The following is a 14,245-nucleotide window of genomic DNA, read 5'->3' on the forward strand; positions in this document are numbered from 1 at the left end:
TAAGTGGATCGGCAACGTTATTTGTAGAGATGAATCTTTCGACTGATATATCTCCTCTTCCCACAATCTCCCGGATGATATGAAATTTCCTCAATATATGTTTGGATCGCTGATTAGACCTTGGTTCCTTTTTTTGTTTAACAGCACCAGTGTTGTCGCAGTACACCGGGACTGGATCAACTAAATTAACAATAACGTCCAACTTTTGGACGAAATTCCTCATCCAAACTGCCTCTTTGGCTGCAGCAGATGCAGCAATCACTACAAAAAAAACTGATTTATAATGACCAAAACTTAATGAGTGTATGAAAAATGGGTCACTAAAAACATAATTTTTCAAGTTTTTATGAGGGTAAAAAAATATTGTTAAAAAGTTAAATTATTAGAGACAAATTCTTAATTTTGTAGCTATGGATAACTAATCTCGTCATTATGTGAATAAAAAAAATTTTCCTCTCATAATTACCTACATATTTTAGGCGCCATATATTCCCACCAAATATCCCAACAAATGCATTTTTATTTTTCATTATTAAAAAAATAAAAATATCTTTTACCCCCACATACAAATATATTTCTCACCTTCAATTCGTGTATACCCTCCGACTTCAATTTTTATCTCGTCTCTGTTGTACCAGGCGGATTATGCATGGATTATCTCTCATTCTTGGTGATCTCTCATTCTTGGTGCGACTGAGAGAAGGCGAATTCTGGCGGCGGCGTTTCTCCAGGAGAAGGGGAAAACGTGCAAACTTACCTCTCCCAATCAAACCTCGATTTGAACTCCGCCATCGCGTTTCTCCAAGAGAGGTTTGCGCTCATTCTGAATCTTAAACTTACCTCTCCCAATCAAACATCGATTGGAAATTTTTTTGCACATTACAAATTATCTAGTTGCTGGCCTTTTCCCTCATCTTAATAAGCTTAAATCATGAATGGGTAAATAAATTACCTCAAGCTAAAAAATTTCTGCTTTAATTTTTTTCATATGAGTTTAAATGATGGATTAACCAAGGAATTATGAAACCCATACATCTGAGTTTTAATGTATCATCTGTTTCAATTTTCGTTTTCTTTGTTTTTATGTTACACAAACACGTTGTCTTCGTTTTTATTATCACCCATACAGACTGGAAATTAAATATGTTTTCTTCGAGTGGAAGTAACTCAACTAATATTTACTCTTATGGGGCTTAGTGGTCCGTCCTTCCAGTGGCTGTCGGTGCATTTAATTAGATTAGATAATATTTATTTCAGTTCAAATGATATATTATAGCATAATTGGAAGTGACTCAACTCGAAGCCCCACTGATAGAATAATTGGAAGCTGTATTATGATAATAGTGAGCTAAAACTATCATTTTTTAGCATCACAAAACATATCTTTTTGTTGTGTTGCTTATAATTATGTTGCAGATTCTTTTGAGCAAGAATTCGTACTCGTAAAAGGAAAATGGCACCTAGTAAGGAATTGATGAGTTTTTTCAATGATCGATTCAATGAAAAATACAAAGTTGGGGTTGAAATTTTTTTGAATTATGCTTGTAAAAAGACAAGTGAAGAGAATAATATTCGATGTCCATGTGTCAAGTGTAATAACACTGATTATGGATCCCGTGAAGTGGTTGAAATGCATCTAAATGTGAATGGAATAATGCCAAATTATACAACTTGGTATCTCCTTGGTGAAAGGCTTGGTGAGTCTTCATCTGATGATGAAGAATCGGAAGGAAGTGATTGTGATGAAATTTTATGGGATTTGTATCCTAACATGGATGGTTTTTATAGAAGTGGATCAGAAATTGGTTCATCAAATGAGAATACACATGGAGAGGAACCGAATGATGAAGCAAAGAAATTTTACAGATTGTTAAAGGAATCTGAGCAAACAACTTATCCAGGTAGTGACATCTCAAAATTATCTGTGCTTGTCAAGCTATTACACATTAAGAGTATTGGTCGATGGAGTAATGAATCATTTGATATGTTTCTACAACTGTTGAAACAAATACTCCCAATCGGTTCAAATTTTCCAGAATCCTATTTTGATTCCAAAAAAATTATTAAAGATCTTGGTCTCTCTTATCAAAAAATAGATGTGTGTATAAATGCTTGTATGATGTATTGGAAGGAAGAAGTTGAGTCTAAAATATGCAAAATATGTGGTGCTTCTAGATGGAAAGAAAATAGTCATACCGAGGAAACCAAAGTTCGAGACAATGGTAAGAAATTAGCAGTGAGGACCTTGCGTTACTTTCCTTTAAAGCCAAGGCTGCAACGGTTATTCATGTCTAAAAAGACTGCTTCTTTTAAGAGATGGCATCATGAAAAGAGAGAAGATGATGGACTGATGAGACATCCAACTGATTCTATGGCATGGAAGTCGTTCGATGATCTGCATAAAGATTTTTCCGTTCAACCTCGAAATGTACGACTTGGTCTTGCTAGTTGATAGAGGTAATATTTACGTGTTTTAATACATTTTTTGAGCCGTAGTTTGCATCGTTCTAGGTTATTAGGAGTCTACATTCTGTCTATTTCTTCTTATTTTATTGCATTTGATCACCGCTCACTTAAGTATGTTAATGTGCAGAAAAATGGAGAAAAATCAATTGGAAGAGAAGGCTGGGGACAGAAGATGTCGCGCTAGGGCGGTCAAACTTGACCGCCCCAGCGCGAGTGCCGCAAAAGAAATGAGTACCAAGCAGAAGACCTCGTGCTAGGGCGGTCAAACGTGAGAGGCTGAAGAAAAAAGAACAGAAGACCTCGCGCTAGGGCGGTCAAACTTGACCGCCCCAGTGCGAGAGGCTGCGGAGACTCCAGTAGTACAGTAGATTGCGCGCTGGGGCGGGGAAACTTGACCGCCCTAGCGCGAATTAAAATAGGAAAGTTTCTTATTTGGATTTTATTCAATTTGGAAGGTGGATGGCTATAGGATAAAACATAGTCACGAAATTCAGAGATTCATTCAGCAGCCACCGAAGCCTTGGAGAGGATTTCGCGCTTGGATTGAAGATTCGAAGATTTCAGGGCATCGTCTTTGCGTTTTTCGTCAAATCTATTATTTCTAATTTAGTTTTTATCTTTTAAACATGGTTATGTTTATTTTTACTATGAATTTGAGTAGCTAAACTAAATATTTGTTGGGATTTAAGGGGATCCTACCCCGAACTCTGATTTATTTAATTCATATTTCAATTGTTGGTTTATTCTTGATTGTGTTACTATTTTTCATTGTGTTGTTAGATAGTAGCTGACTTTAACAACGTTTTATATTGTGAGTGAGTTCGAGAGAATAGCTTGTGATAGGAACGAGTAGCATAGTTCGTGGATCTATTGTTTACATAGACATATGAAATTGGATACACATCTCGCACTGTCATACAAGGAAAAGACAAATAGGGCTCAGGATAGGCGGATCATCAAAAGAGAATTCAAAGAAGGCAAAAATGTCCTACTCTACAACTCCCGGTTGCGATTGTTTCCCGGAAAATTTGAAGTCGCGATGGTCTGGTCTATTCGTGATTTATAAAGTTTACCTATCGGGAGCTATAGAATTGCAAGATGGAAAGGACGGGACATTTACGGTCAATGCCCAGCGACTGAAGCACTACATGGGTGGCACAGTTAAGCCACAACTTGGAATCACCCGGTTCCAAGACAATCCGAACTGAAACTGACCGACAGTCTAGCTCTCGACTATAAATTGAGAACTACCTCTCTTCTCTTTATCTTGCACTTAATTCGATTTTGTTATTTTATTATTTAAAAAAATATTTGCAAAAACCCGAGGCGGTCGCGCTAGGGCGGTCAAACTTGACCGCCCCAACACGACTCCTTTGCACGTTGGGACAGTGGGTACCGCGCTTGACCGCCCTAGCGTGAGCCCTTTTGATTTTCACCAATACGCAGTGTGCTAGGGCGGCCAAACTTGACCGCCCCAGCACGCCGCGTTATAAAAACGCCCCCTCCCCTTCCCTTTTTCATTCTGCGCGCCCCAATTCTCTCCCCCACACCAAATATTTTGATAAATCCACCCATCACCTTCAATTTCTCCCTCTTGATTTGCAGGTACTCGAGTTCTTCCACTTTCAGAGCACTCAAACTGCCGGTGACTCTGTTCTTCATTCAAATTCTGGACAGCTACGCGGATTGACCTTGGCTTCTCTCCACACCCACATTCATACATGGCCCCAAAGAAATCAAAGGTAACACACGCCTCTTCCTCCTCATCGTTTGGTACTCGAGATAAATTTGTCAATGAGAAAGCCCGACATAGATATGAACATGCCAAAGTTAATAGGCACCTCATTCCGGAGCGGGGGCTTGAATTATCCTCTAGATCCTTAGGTTTGATGCATGCTATTGCGAACCGGGGATGAGAATCTTTTTGTGCTCCACCTAAGGCCGCGGTGGTTCCGCTTGTGCGTGAATTCTACGCCAACGCCGTCGATAGGACTGATGGAGTGGCTATGGTACGGGGTAGGCTAGTCCCTTTTGACACAACCACACTAAATGCATTATTGGCTACCCCTGTAGTTGATGAGTCTAATTTAGAGGCGTTAATCACCAATCCGAATTTCGAAGTCATTTTGCAATCTATATGTTACCCGGGGGCTAGGTGGAAGACTCCGAGTTGTTTTCTGGAAAAATATTTGTTGTTCAAGCCCGCGATGTGGTATGCATTACTATCAAAACGATTGATGCCAGTGTCACATACCAGTGACGTCCAAAAAGACCGTGCCATCCTGGTGTACGCACTAATGGAGGGTATTCCCATTAATGTGGGCCGAGTGATCTTTTCTCAGATACAGCAGTCCATACACAGCTCGAGCATCACCCTATTCTTTCCTACTATTATTACCGAGTTGTGTTTGCAAGCCGGGGTAGTTGTTAATGTGGAGGACGAATGGCTACAACCAATATAGCCCATTGACGACTCGTGGGTGAAGACAAAGAGAGGCAAGCGTGCTATCGACTTCCCAGAGGTACCTGAGGAGGAGGCAGCCGCCAACCACCCACCACTACCCCCACAGCCCCGCCGACGGTCCATTATTGATAAGGTTGACGAGTTATGTACATTTGCGGTCCTTCAAGATCAGTATAACACTGTCAACAGCGCACACATGGCATCGATGGAGTCTCTAGTACGTGGGATGGCGTCTCACATGGGCTTCGACACCGCCGGTTACCCACCACCACCGGCGTTCCCGCCTCCATTCCCATTCCAGTATGCTTATCCACAGGCCGACGATCAGGAGCTTGGCGTGGTACCACCCGAGGACGAGGAATATGAGCTGTGATCAGGGGAGTTCACTGTTTCCCCTTCTTTTATTTCATTTTTTTTTCTTTGCTACTGCATTCTATTTTTGGTTCTTATTGTTGTTTTCTTCTTTCATTTATTTTGCATTTGTGCCTATGTTCTGCATTCATATGTTCTCTTATGTGTTTCGGTTTGTTTTCTTTGTGCAATGGGGACATGGCACACTCTTAGTATGAGGGGGTCATTTAGTTGTTTCATACATGTGTATCAGTTGATGGTGCAACACGTGAATTGGTAGCCAATGATGAATTTAGGTTCGATGAACTGCATGTTGCTTAGTCTTGTCACTCATTATGAATCCCCCGGCAAATGGTGAATTTGTATTTGCACACATAGTGGGTTTTGGCAGTAATGTAAATGACAGTTGAATTTAACAATCTGCGGGGAAACTAGAAAAACATGAGATGCGATTAGAACTTGAATTAATTTCTGTTGACAATCTTGACAAACCAGTGGCATACACTCGAGTAGACAACCTTAATCCCCATGGAATAATCTTCATCCAATCGTGCATCGAACCTCAAAAGTCGCCCCTTGGCCAAATAAATGAACATACCTTATATTCAAAGCCCAGGGAGTATACATGAAAAAATTATGCAATAAAAAAAATTATAAAAGAAAAAAACAAAAGAAAAAAGAAAAAGAAAAAAAGGGATGTAAGGTGTGGGGGAGCCAAAAAGGGATGAAATCCTATCCCGAGGCTAAAAAGATGGAGATGTAAGGCGTTGAGGAATATCAGATAAAAAAGCTGACAAGTGCATAATGAAAATGATCAGTGTACTCCCCATCTTTTTGAACCGTTTGAAACAGTTATGGATATTGACTCCCTAATTCTTGTTGGACAACTATAAAACTTTGCCGCTGTGTGTTTACTGGTTGGTCACGAACAGAAACAGAACTCAGGATAGAGAAACTTGCGTTGAACTATTGATTTGGTGACTTGCATGATTCGCGAATGAAACTATCTGAATCACGTGTTGGTGAAACCTATAACACACACACACGACCACATTTTCTGGTCAAATCAAAATGCTATAAGGTGCTTTAGAAAGTGGGTGTTAATAGATGCTGTGAGTTGACTAATTGGCTGTAGTTCAAAAAACATGTTGAGGCATAAGATGCCAAGTTGTTGTTTCGCCATCAGTTTAGTTGTTTTTAGTATTTTCACTTTGTGGCTTGGTTCATGTTTTGGTTGTTGTCTGTAACCTATTTTGCTTGAGGGCAAGCAAAAGGTTAGTATGAGGGGGTTGATAGAGGTATTATTTACTGTGTTTTCATACAATGTGTGAGACGTAGTTTGCATCGTTCTAGGTTATTAGGAGTCTACATTCTGTCTATTTCTTCTTATTTTATTGCATTTGATCACCGCTAACTTAAGTATGTTAATGTGCAAAAATATGGAGAAAAATCAATTGGAAGAGAAGGCTGGGGACAGAAGATGTCGCGCTTTGACCGCCCTAGCACGAGTGCCGCAAAAGAAATGAGTACCAAGCAGAAGACCTCGCGCTAGGGCGGTCAAGTTCGAGAGGCTGAAGAAAAAAGAACAGAAGACCTCGCGCTAGGGCGGTCCAGCGCGAGAGGCTGTGGAAGACACCAGTAGTAAAGTAGATCACGCACTGGGGCGGGGAAACTTGACCGCCCTAGCGCGAATTAAAATAGAAAAGTTTCTTATTTAGATTTTATTCAATTTGGAAGGTGGATGGCTATAGGAGAAAACCTAGGTACGAAATTCAGAGATTCATTTAGAAGCCACCGAAGCCTTGGAAAGGATTTCGCGCTTGGATTGAAGATTCGAAGATTTTCGGGCATCTTCATTGCGTTTTTCGTCAAATCTAGTATTTCTAATTTAATTTTTATCTTTTAAACATGGTTGTGTTTATTTTTACTATGAATTCGAGTAACTAAACTAAATATTTGTTGGGATTTAAGGGGATCCTAACCGAACTCCGATTAGTTAATTCATATTTCAATTGTTGGTTTATTATTGATTGTGTTACTGTTTTTCATTGTGCTGTTAGAGCATAGTTGACTTTAACAACGTTTTATATTGTGAGTGAGTTCGAGAAAATAGCTTGTGGTAGGAACGAGTAGCATAGTTTGTGGATCTACAATTTACATAGACATATGAAATTGGATACATGCCGATATTTATAGTCTGGTAGGGTGAAAACTAGGAGATTTCATAGATCGATATGTGATTCACTCTTGATAAATAATTAAAGACATTTAATTACTTCATTGAGTAGAGTTAGTTTGGCATAGCTCGAGAGGGCGTGTTCAATCGAATAGGAAATCATGTCGGAAGTATAAATCCTTATAGAACAAATTAATAAATTAACGAGGGATAGGTGAACTGAAATTCCCAACAAAATCACTTCTCATTGAATTTTAATCAACCATTCTAGATATCATATATCATTATTTAATTCCTGAATCTTTTTATTTGCATGTTTATTTGAGCATAGTAGTAATAAACAATCAATCCAATTTCGTTGCTAAAGATTTGATAACTGAAAATAATAATTATAAAATACAGTATTCAGTAGAACCATACTCCTACTCACGTACATTATACTATTAGGCAGTGTTTGGTAGGGGTGATAAGATGGGTTTATGAATTTCTAACCCACCTTATCCCTTGTTTGGTACGATTTTTATTTAACCAAGTCAATCCCTCCTATGAATGATTAGGTTATATTAACTGGGATAAAATAATCACTCCTCACCTCCTAGGATTATTTATCCTACTCTTAATCCATCCGATTTTTTCAATTTTACCATTCTCCTAAATCCAAACTCACCACCACTGACCGCCCACCGATCACCCCCGCCGTCGATCGACTCCCGTCGCCCGCCGCCGACCACCGCCGGCCGTCGATGGTCCCCGGACGCCGCCGACCATCGCTAGACGTCGCCTCATGCCGTCGACTCCGCCGGCCGCCTACCATCGCCGCCTCCCAACGCCCATCACCCCCTCCGACCCCCGCCAGCCGTCCCCCGACGTCGCCGCCGACAGCCGCCGCTGCTGCCGACCACCCCCTCCTCCTGCCGTAGCCATCGCCACCGCCGCCTCCGGCCGGCAGTCACACCGTCGGCCGACCACCGCCGCAAAAGTGGAAGGTAAATTTTGTCAATTCATCGTAAGATTATTATTTATCTCATTTTTAATAATCATACCAAACATAATATTATTTTACCATTATCTACTTCAATCATTCTTTTTATCATTTCTCTCTTAATCATTTCATAATTTTATCCTCCAAACAAACGTAGCCTTACTTGACATCGTGCACTTGTGATTAATTTTCGAGCATATAAAACCATATTTTTATTGAGGATACCACAGTGCAAGTTTTGCTCGATCACTAGTGATGGTTTCCAACCATTTACTCATTCAAAAAAATCATACACATTTGGCCGGTAATACTCATTCCATCCAATTTGCCTCCATGGATGTGCATGAAAGAATCTAATTTTATTTTTTCAAGTCTCATACCAGGTCCTGAGGGTCTAGGAGATGCTATTGATGTCTATCTTAAACCTTTGATAGAAGAGTTGAAGGAGTTGTGGGAACTGGGCATGAAAACATTTGATGCTTCAACTCGCCAAAATTTTAAATTGCATGCATCTTTATTGTGGACAATCAATGATTTTCCAGCATATGGGAACCTGTCTGGTTGGAGTACCAAAGGTAAGATGGCATGTCCTTGTTGTAACAAAGTTACTTGTTCGATGAGGTTAGCTAAGGGTAAAAAGCAACGTTAGGGTCATCGACGTTATCTTCATAGCAACCACAAATGGAAAAAAAATAAAAGTTCATTTGATGGAACTAAAGAGGTAAGACCACCGCCACTTTCACTTTCAGGTGCTGATGTGCTTGCTCAAGTGAATGACCTTGAAGGAATCATCTTAACTAAAGATGTTAAAAGAAAGTTGAAAATATCACATGAAAACAGAGGTGATAATTGGAATAAGAAACGTATTTTTTTTTAACTTCCGTATTGGAGTTCTCTTTTGTTAAGACACAATCTGGATGCGATGCACATTGAAAAGAACATGTGTGAGAATATAGTCAAGACAATTATGAATACGAAGGGGAAGACTAAGGACAATGTCCAAGCTCGTCTTGATTTGGAAGCTCTGAAAATTAGACCAGATTTGCATCCAATTCGTAAAGGGGATAAACTTGAGTTGCCCATTGCATCCTACACTTTATCTACAGAGGAGAAGCACTTGTTTTGCTTATTTTTTAAGCAATTAAGAGTTTCAGATGGGTTTTCATCTAATATTTCTCAAAGTGTTAACATGAAAGAACATAAAATCTCAGGTTCGAAAAGTCATGATTTTCATGTCCTTTTACAACATCTACTTCCTCTTGGGATACGTGGCCTCCTCTCTAAAGCAGTGTGTGAACCACTTATTGAGTTGTCTTTGTTCTTTACTAGTTTGGGTGCTAAAAAATTGAAGGTATGTGAGTTACAAAAGATTGAATCCCAAATTCCGATTACTCTTTGCAAGTTGGAACAAGTTTCTCTCCCTTCGTTTTTTGATGTGATGGTGCATTTGCCTGTTCATTTGGCTAAGGATGCTATAATTGGTGGACCTGTACAATATCGATGGATGTACCCTATTGAGCGTATGTTGTATGAGTTAAAACAACTTATTCAAAACACGACTCATCCGGAAGGCTCAATAGGAGAGAGCAATATAGCAAAGGAGTGTATGACTCTTTGTTCAAGATACTTGAAAAACATTGAGTCAAAATTCAGTAGACTTGAGCGAAACTATGACAGTGGCCTTCATAAATTAAAGGTGAAATATCCATATTTTCACAATGTGGACGAGCATTAGGGAGCTGGTATAAGTCGTATTCTCGATTATGATGCATGGGAGAAAGCTCATATCTATATTTTAAAGAATTGCGATGAAGTACAACCTTTCCTCGAGTAAGTTCAAATACCTCGAAACAACCATTTCTCTTTTCTTTTTATATATATGCATTTCTCATTAATGTTGTAACGCAGAGAGTACTCTAAAAATGAGAAAAATAATACACCACAACTATCGGATGACGAATGGAATATCAATTTTATTGGTTGGTTTAAACAACAAGTAAGTGATTCTATTGTTATAAATTACTTTGTGTTGAACAAGATTATTTGTTCGAGTTATTTACATTGTAATTTATTTGTAGGTTGAAAAAATGAAAATGCAAGACCAACACGGTAAATATGATGACATGCTATTGTTGTGCTATAGTCCTTCAATGTATGTTACATGCTTCAATGGTTATGTTGTCAATGGATATAGGTTTCGGATTGAAGCTCTGACAAAGGATGTAGAACACAAAATTATGGGGTGTGTGTAATCAGTGATATAGGTAGTGAGAAGAATTATGTTGACTATTATGGAGTGTTGACAGAGATTCTTGAACTGCAGTATCTTGACGGAAAACAAGTGGTTTTATTTCGATGTAGATGGTTCGATGTGCAAGATAATGAGAAAGGAGCCAAAGTAGATGAATATGGATTCACTAGAATTAATTGCCATCGTATTTTGAAAACAAACGAACCCTTTATTCTGGTCAATCAAGCTTCACAAGTGTTTTATGCCATAGACAACATCAATAAAGGTTGGCATGTTGTTGTTAAGACACAACCTCGGGATCTATATGAGATGCCACAACCAATAGAGGACGAGAGCAATAATGCAGATGATTTCGATGAAGCATATCAACATACTGAATATTTCAATTTTGATTGTGGTGGCCGAACTTCCTTTGATGTAGATGGTCAAAACATTTGGAGAAGAATAGATTTGGAGCCGCTAGTAGCTGACTTACCAACAAACAAAAGAAAGAGAAAGCGAATTCCAATTTGAAGAAGTATTTCCAACTTATCATGTTTATTAGTTGCCTTTTTATGTTTATTCATTCTGGTTCATTTTCATGTTTTTACTGTTTGTACTAATCTGTTACATTGCTTATATTAACAGATGAAACCAATGCTTGCAAAAAGTAGTGTAGGCAACATCCGAAAGCCTGTAAATTTTTTAGCACCTGGTAAATTGACCAAGGAGCGTGGATATGGACATAAAACGAGGCCTGTTGGAGATTCTACTGGTAATTTTTTTCTAAACTGATAGCGTAGATTTATTTTTTTAATATAGAATTTCAATGGTTGATATAATTATTTCATACTTCAATTATCTGATTTGTTGTTTTGCAAGAAGTGCATCTGCCCACAAGATCATAGGGAGAATTCAAAGGCTACAGGTTAAAGAGCAAGAAGCTCAATACATCGGCAATCAACGAAGAATCGGTAAACCTCTAAACTTTATGTAGACATTGTAATTTATAAATCTTTCAATTTTTTAGGTCGCTCCCTCTATTTTTAAGTGAAAAGATATTGATATAATTGTAAAACGTTTTTTTCCTTATAAAAGGTGGAATTTCAGCCCATACTCTTATTGTGCATTTTGGGGAAGAAGAATGGAAAGAAAGAGATTTTACAGACGATAGTTCTTTCTTAGAAATCTTGAACATATGTAAAAAGTTCATTGACATATATTCTGTTGGTTTAAAAGTCACGGATGGGGATGGTAAGACTTTGAGAAATGATAAAGATTTATTGGCTATGTTGAACGAACATGAATACGTGGAGAACATAGACATTTATGTTGATGTGGATGAAACTTCCCAACCATTGCTCTTCAAACTGCCTGAAGACAATCAAACATCTGGTAGAGCTAATAAATAGTTATTTATTTTGAGTTTTTCTTGTTTTTCTTTATCATTGATTTATTTTCTTTAAATTTGTATAGATTATATCCCAATCCCAAGAGTTCCAAAAGTGAGAGATACTAGAATATTGGGTGATTATAAGACAAATGAGAAAGTCATAGTACGGGGGGATGTGGTAAATGGAAGTGAACAAGCTAGTACAGATCAATGGTTCATAACTATTTCGAAGAACTTTGATATCAAGACTGGCTTGCAATCTATCAGTGAATGTACGATCAACAAGGCAAGTTCTTTGGCTAAAATAATATTAAATGTTCCATGAACCGTAATTTATTAGTGTAATTATATGATTTCTTTAGGATTTTCGAATACCAATTGTGGTTGTTGGTCATTATCTTGTTGCTAAATTTACTCCTATGACTAAAGATGGTGAAAGTGGTGAATCGAGCTATGCTGTTACAGACAAATATGTTGTTGGTAAGTATAATATATTTGAAATATAGCGTATTATGCATTTTCTATTGATTTCAAATTAAAATGTTGATACAATTATACTTCAATTCATTGAATAGATTCAGCAACTCAAAAGGCGAGAAAGGTTAGAGGAAAAAATAAGAATAAGAAAATTGCAGCTTTAAAAAGTGGAGAAAAGATGGATATCGAATTCTACAACAATCGTGCAGTGGGTAAAAATCACAGATATTGGTCGAGAAACTTGGGTAAAATCGTGCGCGACAAGCATATTTGCCCTATACAAGTGAAAACATGGAAAGAGTTGACCTAATTAGACAAGCAATACATGTGGGGTTCGGTGAAGGTAAGTAAATTATATTATTAATTTCAGGTGAATTTACTGTTAGCATAGAGATAATAACACATTCTAATATATTTTAACTTTTGGTAAATCAACCCATCAAAATAGAGATAATATGTAATTGCTATTGCTGTATTATGATTATGTTGCAGGAATGCTTTTTTAGTCCTCGTATAGAATTATATCTTGAGCATACTTTGGAGCATATGGGTGATTTGTCGACAGCATGGAGGTCATCCTTGAACGTTGATTATGTGAGACCTTGCAAAACTAAAGCTGAAGTTTTAAAAAATGTGCCGCACGGGTTTAATGCTAAAGAATGGGACTGGCTTGTAACTAATAAGTTCTTAACTGATGAGTTTCAGGTATAATAATACTGGTTCAAAGTTTAATAAGAAATATCTTCATTTTGCAGTTAAATTGCACTCGTGGAACTGATGATTGTAATTTTGGTTTGTGATTTATGTAGAAAACCATTAACAAGAATTCTAATAATCGGGTAAATAGAGTAATGCCTCATCGAACTGGAAGCAAGCCGCACAGACAACTGATATATGAAATGGTCACAAACATCTATATTAATTCTTATGTTTATTTTTTATGATATTTTTGCTTAATTAACATATATATATATATATATATATATATATATATATTGCAAACATTTGCCTTTTATATATCTTTCAGGGAGGCAAGGATAATAACCCATCTGATATTGCAAAAAATTTCTATGAGACTCGACATAAAAATAGAAAGCTTGTTGAGCCAGAAGCGCAAAAAAAATATGTAAATATCACTACTTAATATTTAACCTAAATTTGTTGTTTATCATTTATTTAAATGACATGAGTGATGGATCTTTGTATGATAAGATTGTGAAGACTGTTCAATCTAATGCATCACTCTCACATATTGAGGTTGTTGAAAAGTGTTTTGGACCACAGTGCCATAGTCATGTCTTTGGTTTTGGAGGTGGAATGAAAAGAAAACATTTTAATTGTTCACAAGCTGCTTATATAAAAAATCTTGAGGCTAAGCTCCATGAGAAAGAAGAAGAAAATAAGAACCTTAAGAGGCGCATGGATGGAATTGAAAGTAGATTAACCAAAATCGAGAATGAAAACCAAGCAACTTCAGATGCACCCGACAATGTTTAGTGACGGTGTGTTGTGCTACCTTAATTTTTACTACAAATATTTTAAGTTCAGGTTTATACATTATTCTGCATTTATTCTTTTTTGGGAGTTTGCTAGTTGTGTGTATTAGGCGTCTCCCCATGATATAATGCCCCTTTAACCTGGCATACATTTCTAGTAAATTACCCAAAATCAAGGTTAGATAATAATGAAGCAGATTGTTAGGGACA

The 14,245-nt window shown here is 37.6% G+C and overlaps 2 protein-coding genes and 1 long non-coding RNA gene across 4 annotated transcripts; all 3 read left to right on the forward strand.

Moving 5' to 3' along the window:
- The first annotated feature begins 605 nt into the window (after positions 1–605).
- LOC142521933 (uncharacterized) lies at positions 606–2,452 on the forward strand. Its single transcript, XM_075625106.1, has 2 exons — positions 606–810; positions 1,417–2,452. The coding sequence occupies exon 2, from the start codon at positions 1,454–1,456 to the stop codon at positions 2,450–2,452; it is 999 nt and encodes a 332-aa protein (XP_075481221.1). The 5' UTR covers positions 606–810; positions 1,417–1,453.
- A 7,722-nt stretch (positions 2,453–10,174) lies between these two features.
- On the forward strand, positions 10,175–11,443 carry LOC142522906 (uncharacterized). Of its 2 annotated transcripts, XR_012814546.1 has the most exons (4): positions 10,175–10,269; positions 10,348–10,435; positions 10,518–11,207; positions 11,318–11,443. It is a non-coding gene; the product is annotated as an uncharacterized LOC142522906 (long non-coding RNA). The 2 variants fall into 2 exon arrangements; XR_012814545.1 differs by having other exon boundaries at positions 10,348–11,207.
- Positions 11,444–11,498: 55 nt separating this feature from the next.
- Positions 11,499–13,660, forward strand: LOC142521934 (uncharacterized). Its single transcript, XM_075625107.1, has 5 exons — positions 11,499–11,643; positions 11,768–12,064; positions 12,146–12,542; positions 12,638–13,244; positions 13,349–13,660. The coding sequence occupies exons 1-3, from the start codon at positions 11,499–11,501 to the stop codon at positions 12,385–12,387; spliced, it is 684 nt and encodes a 227-aa protein (XP_075481222.1). The 3' UTR covers positions 12,388–12,542; positions 12,638–13,244; positions 13,349–13,660.
- Positions 13,661–14,245: the final 585 nt, after the last annotated feature.

This window comes from Primulina tabacum, chromosome 13 (genome assembly GCF_025594145.1).
Source record: "Primulina tabacum isolate GXHZ01 chromosome 13, ASM2559414v2, whole genome shotgun sequence".
In the NCBI taxonomy this organism is placed as follows: domain Eukaryota; kingdom Viridiplantae; phylum Streptophyta; class Magnoliopsida; order Lamiales; family Gesneriaceae; genus Primulina; species Primulina tabacum.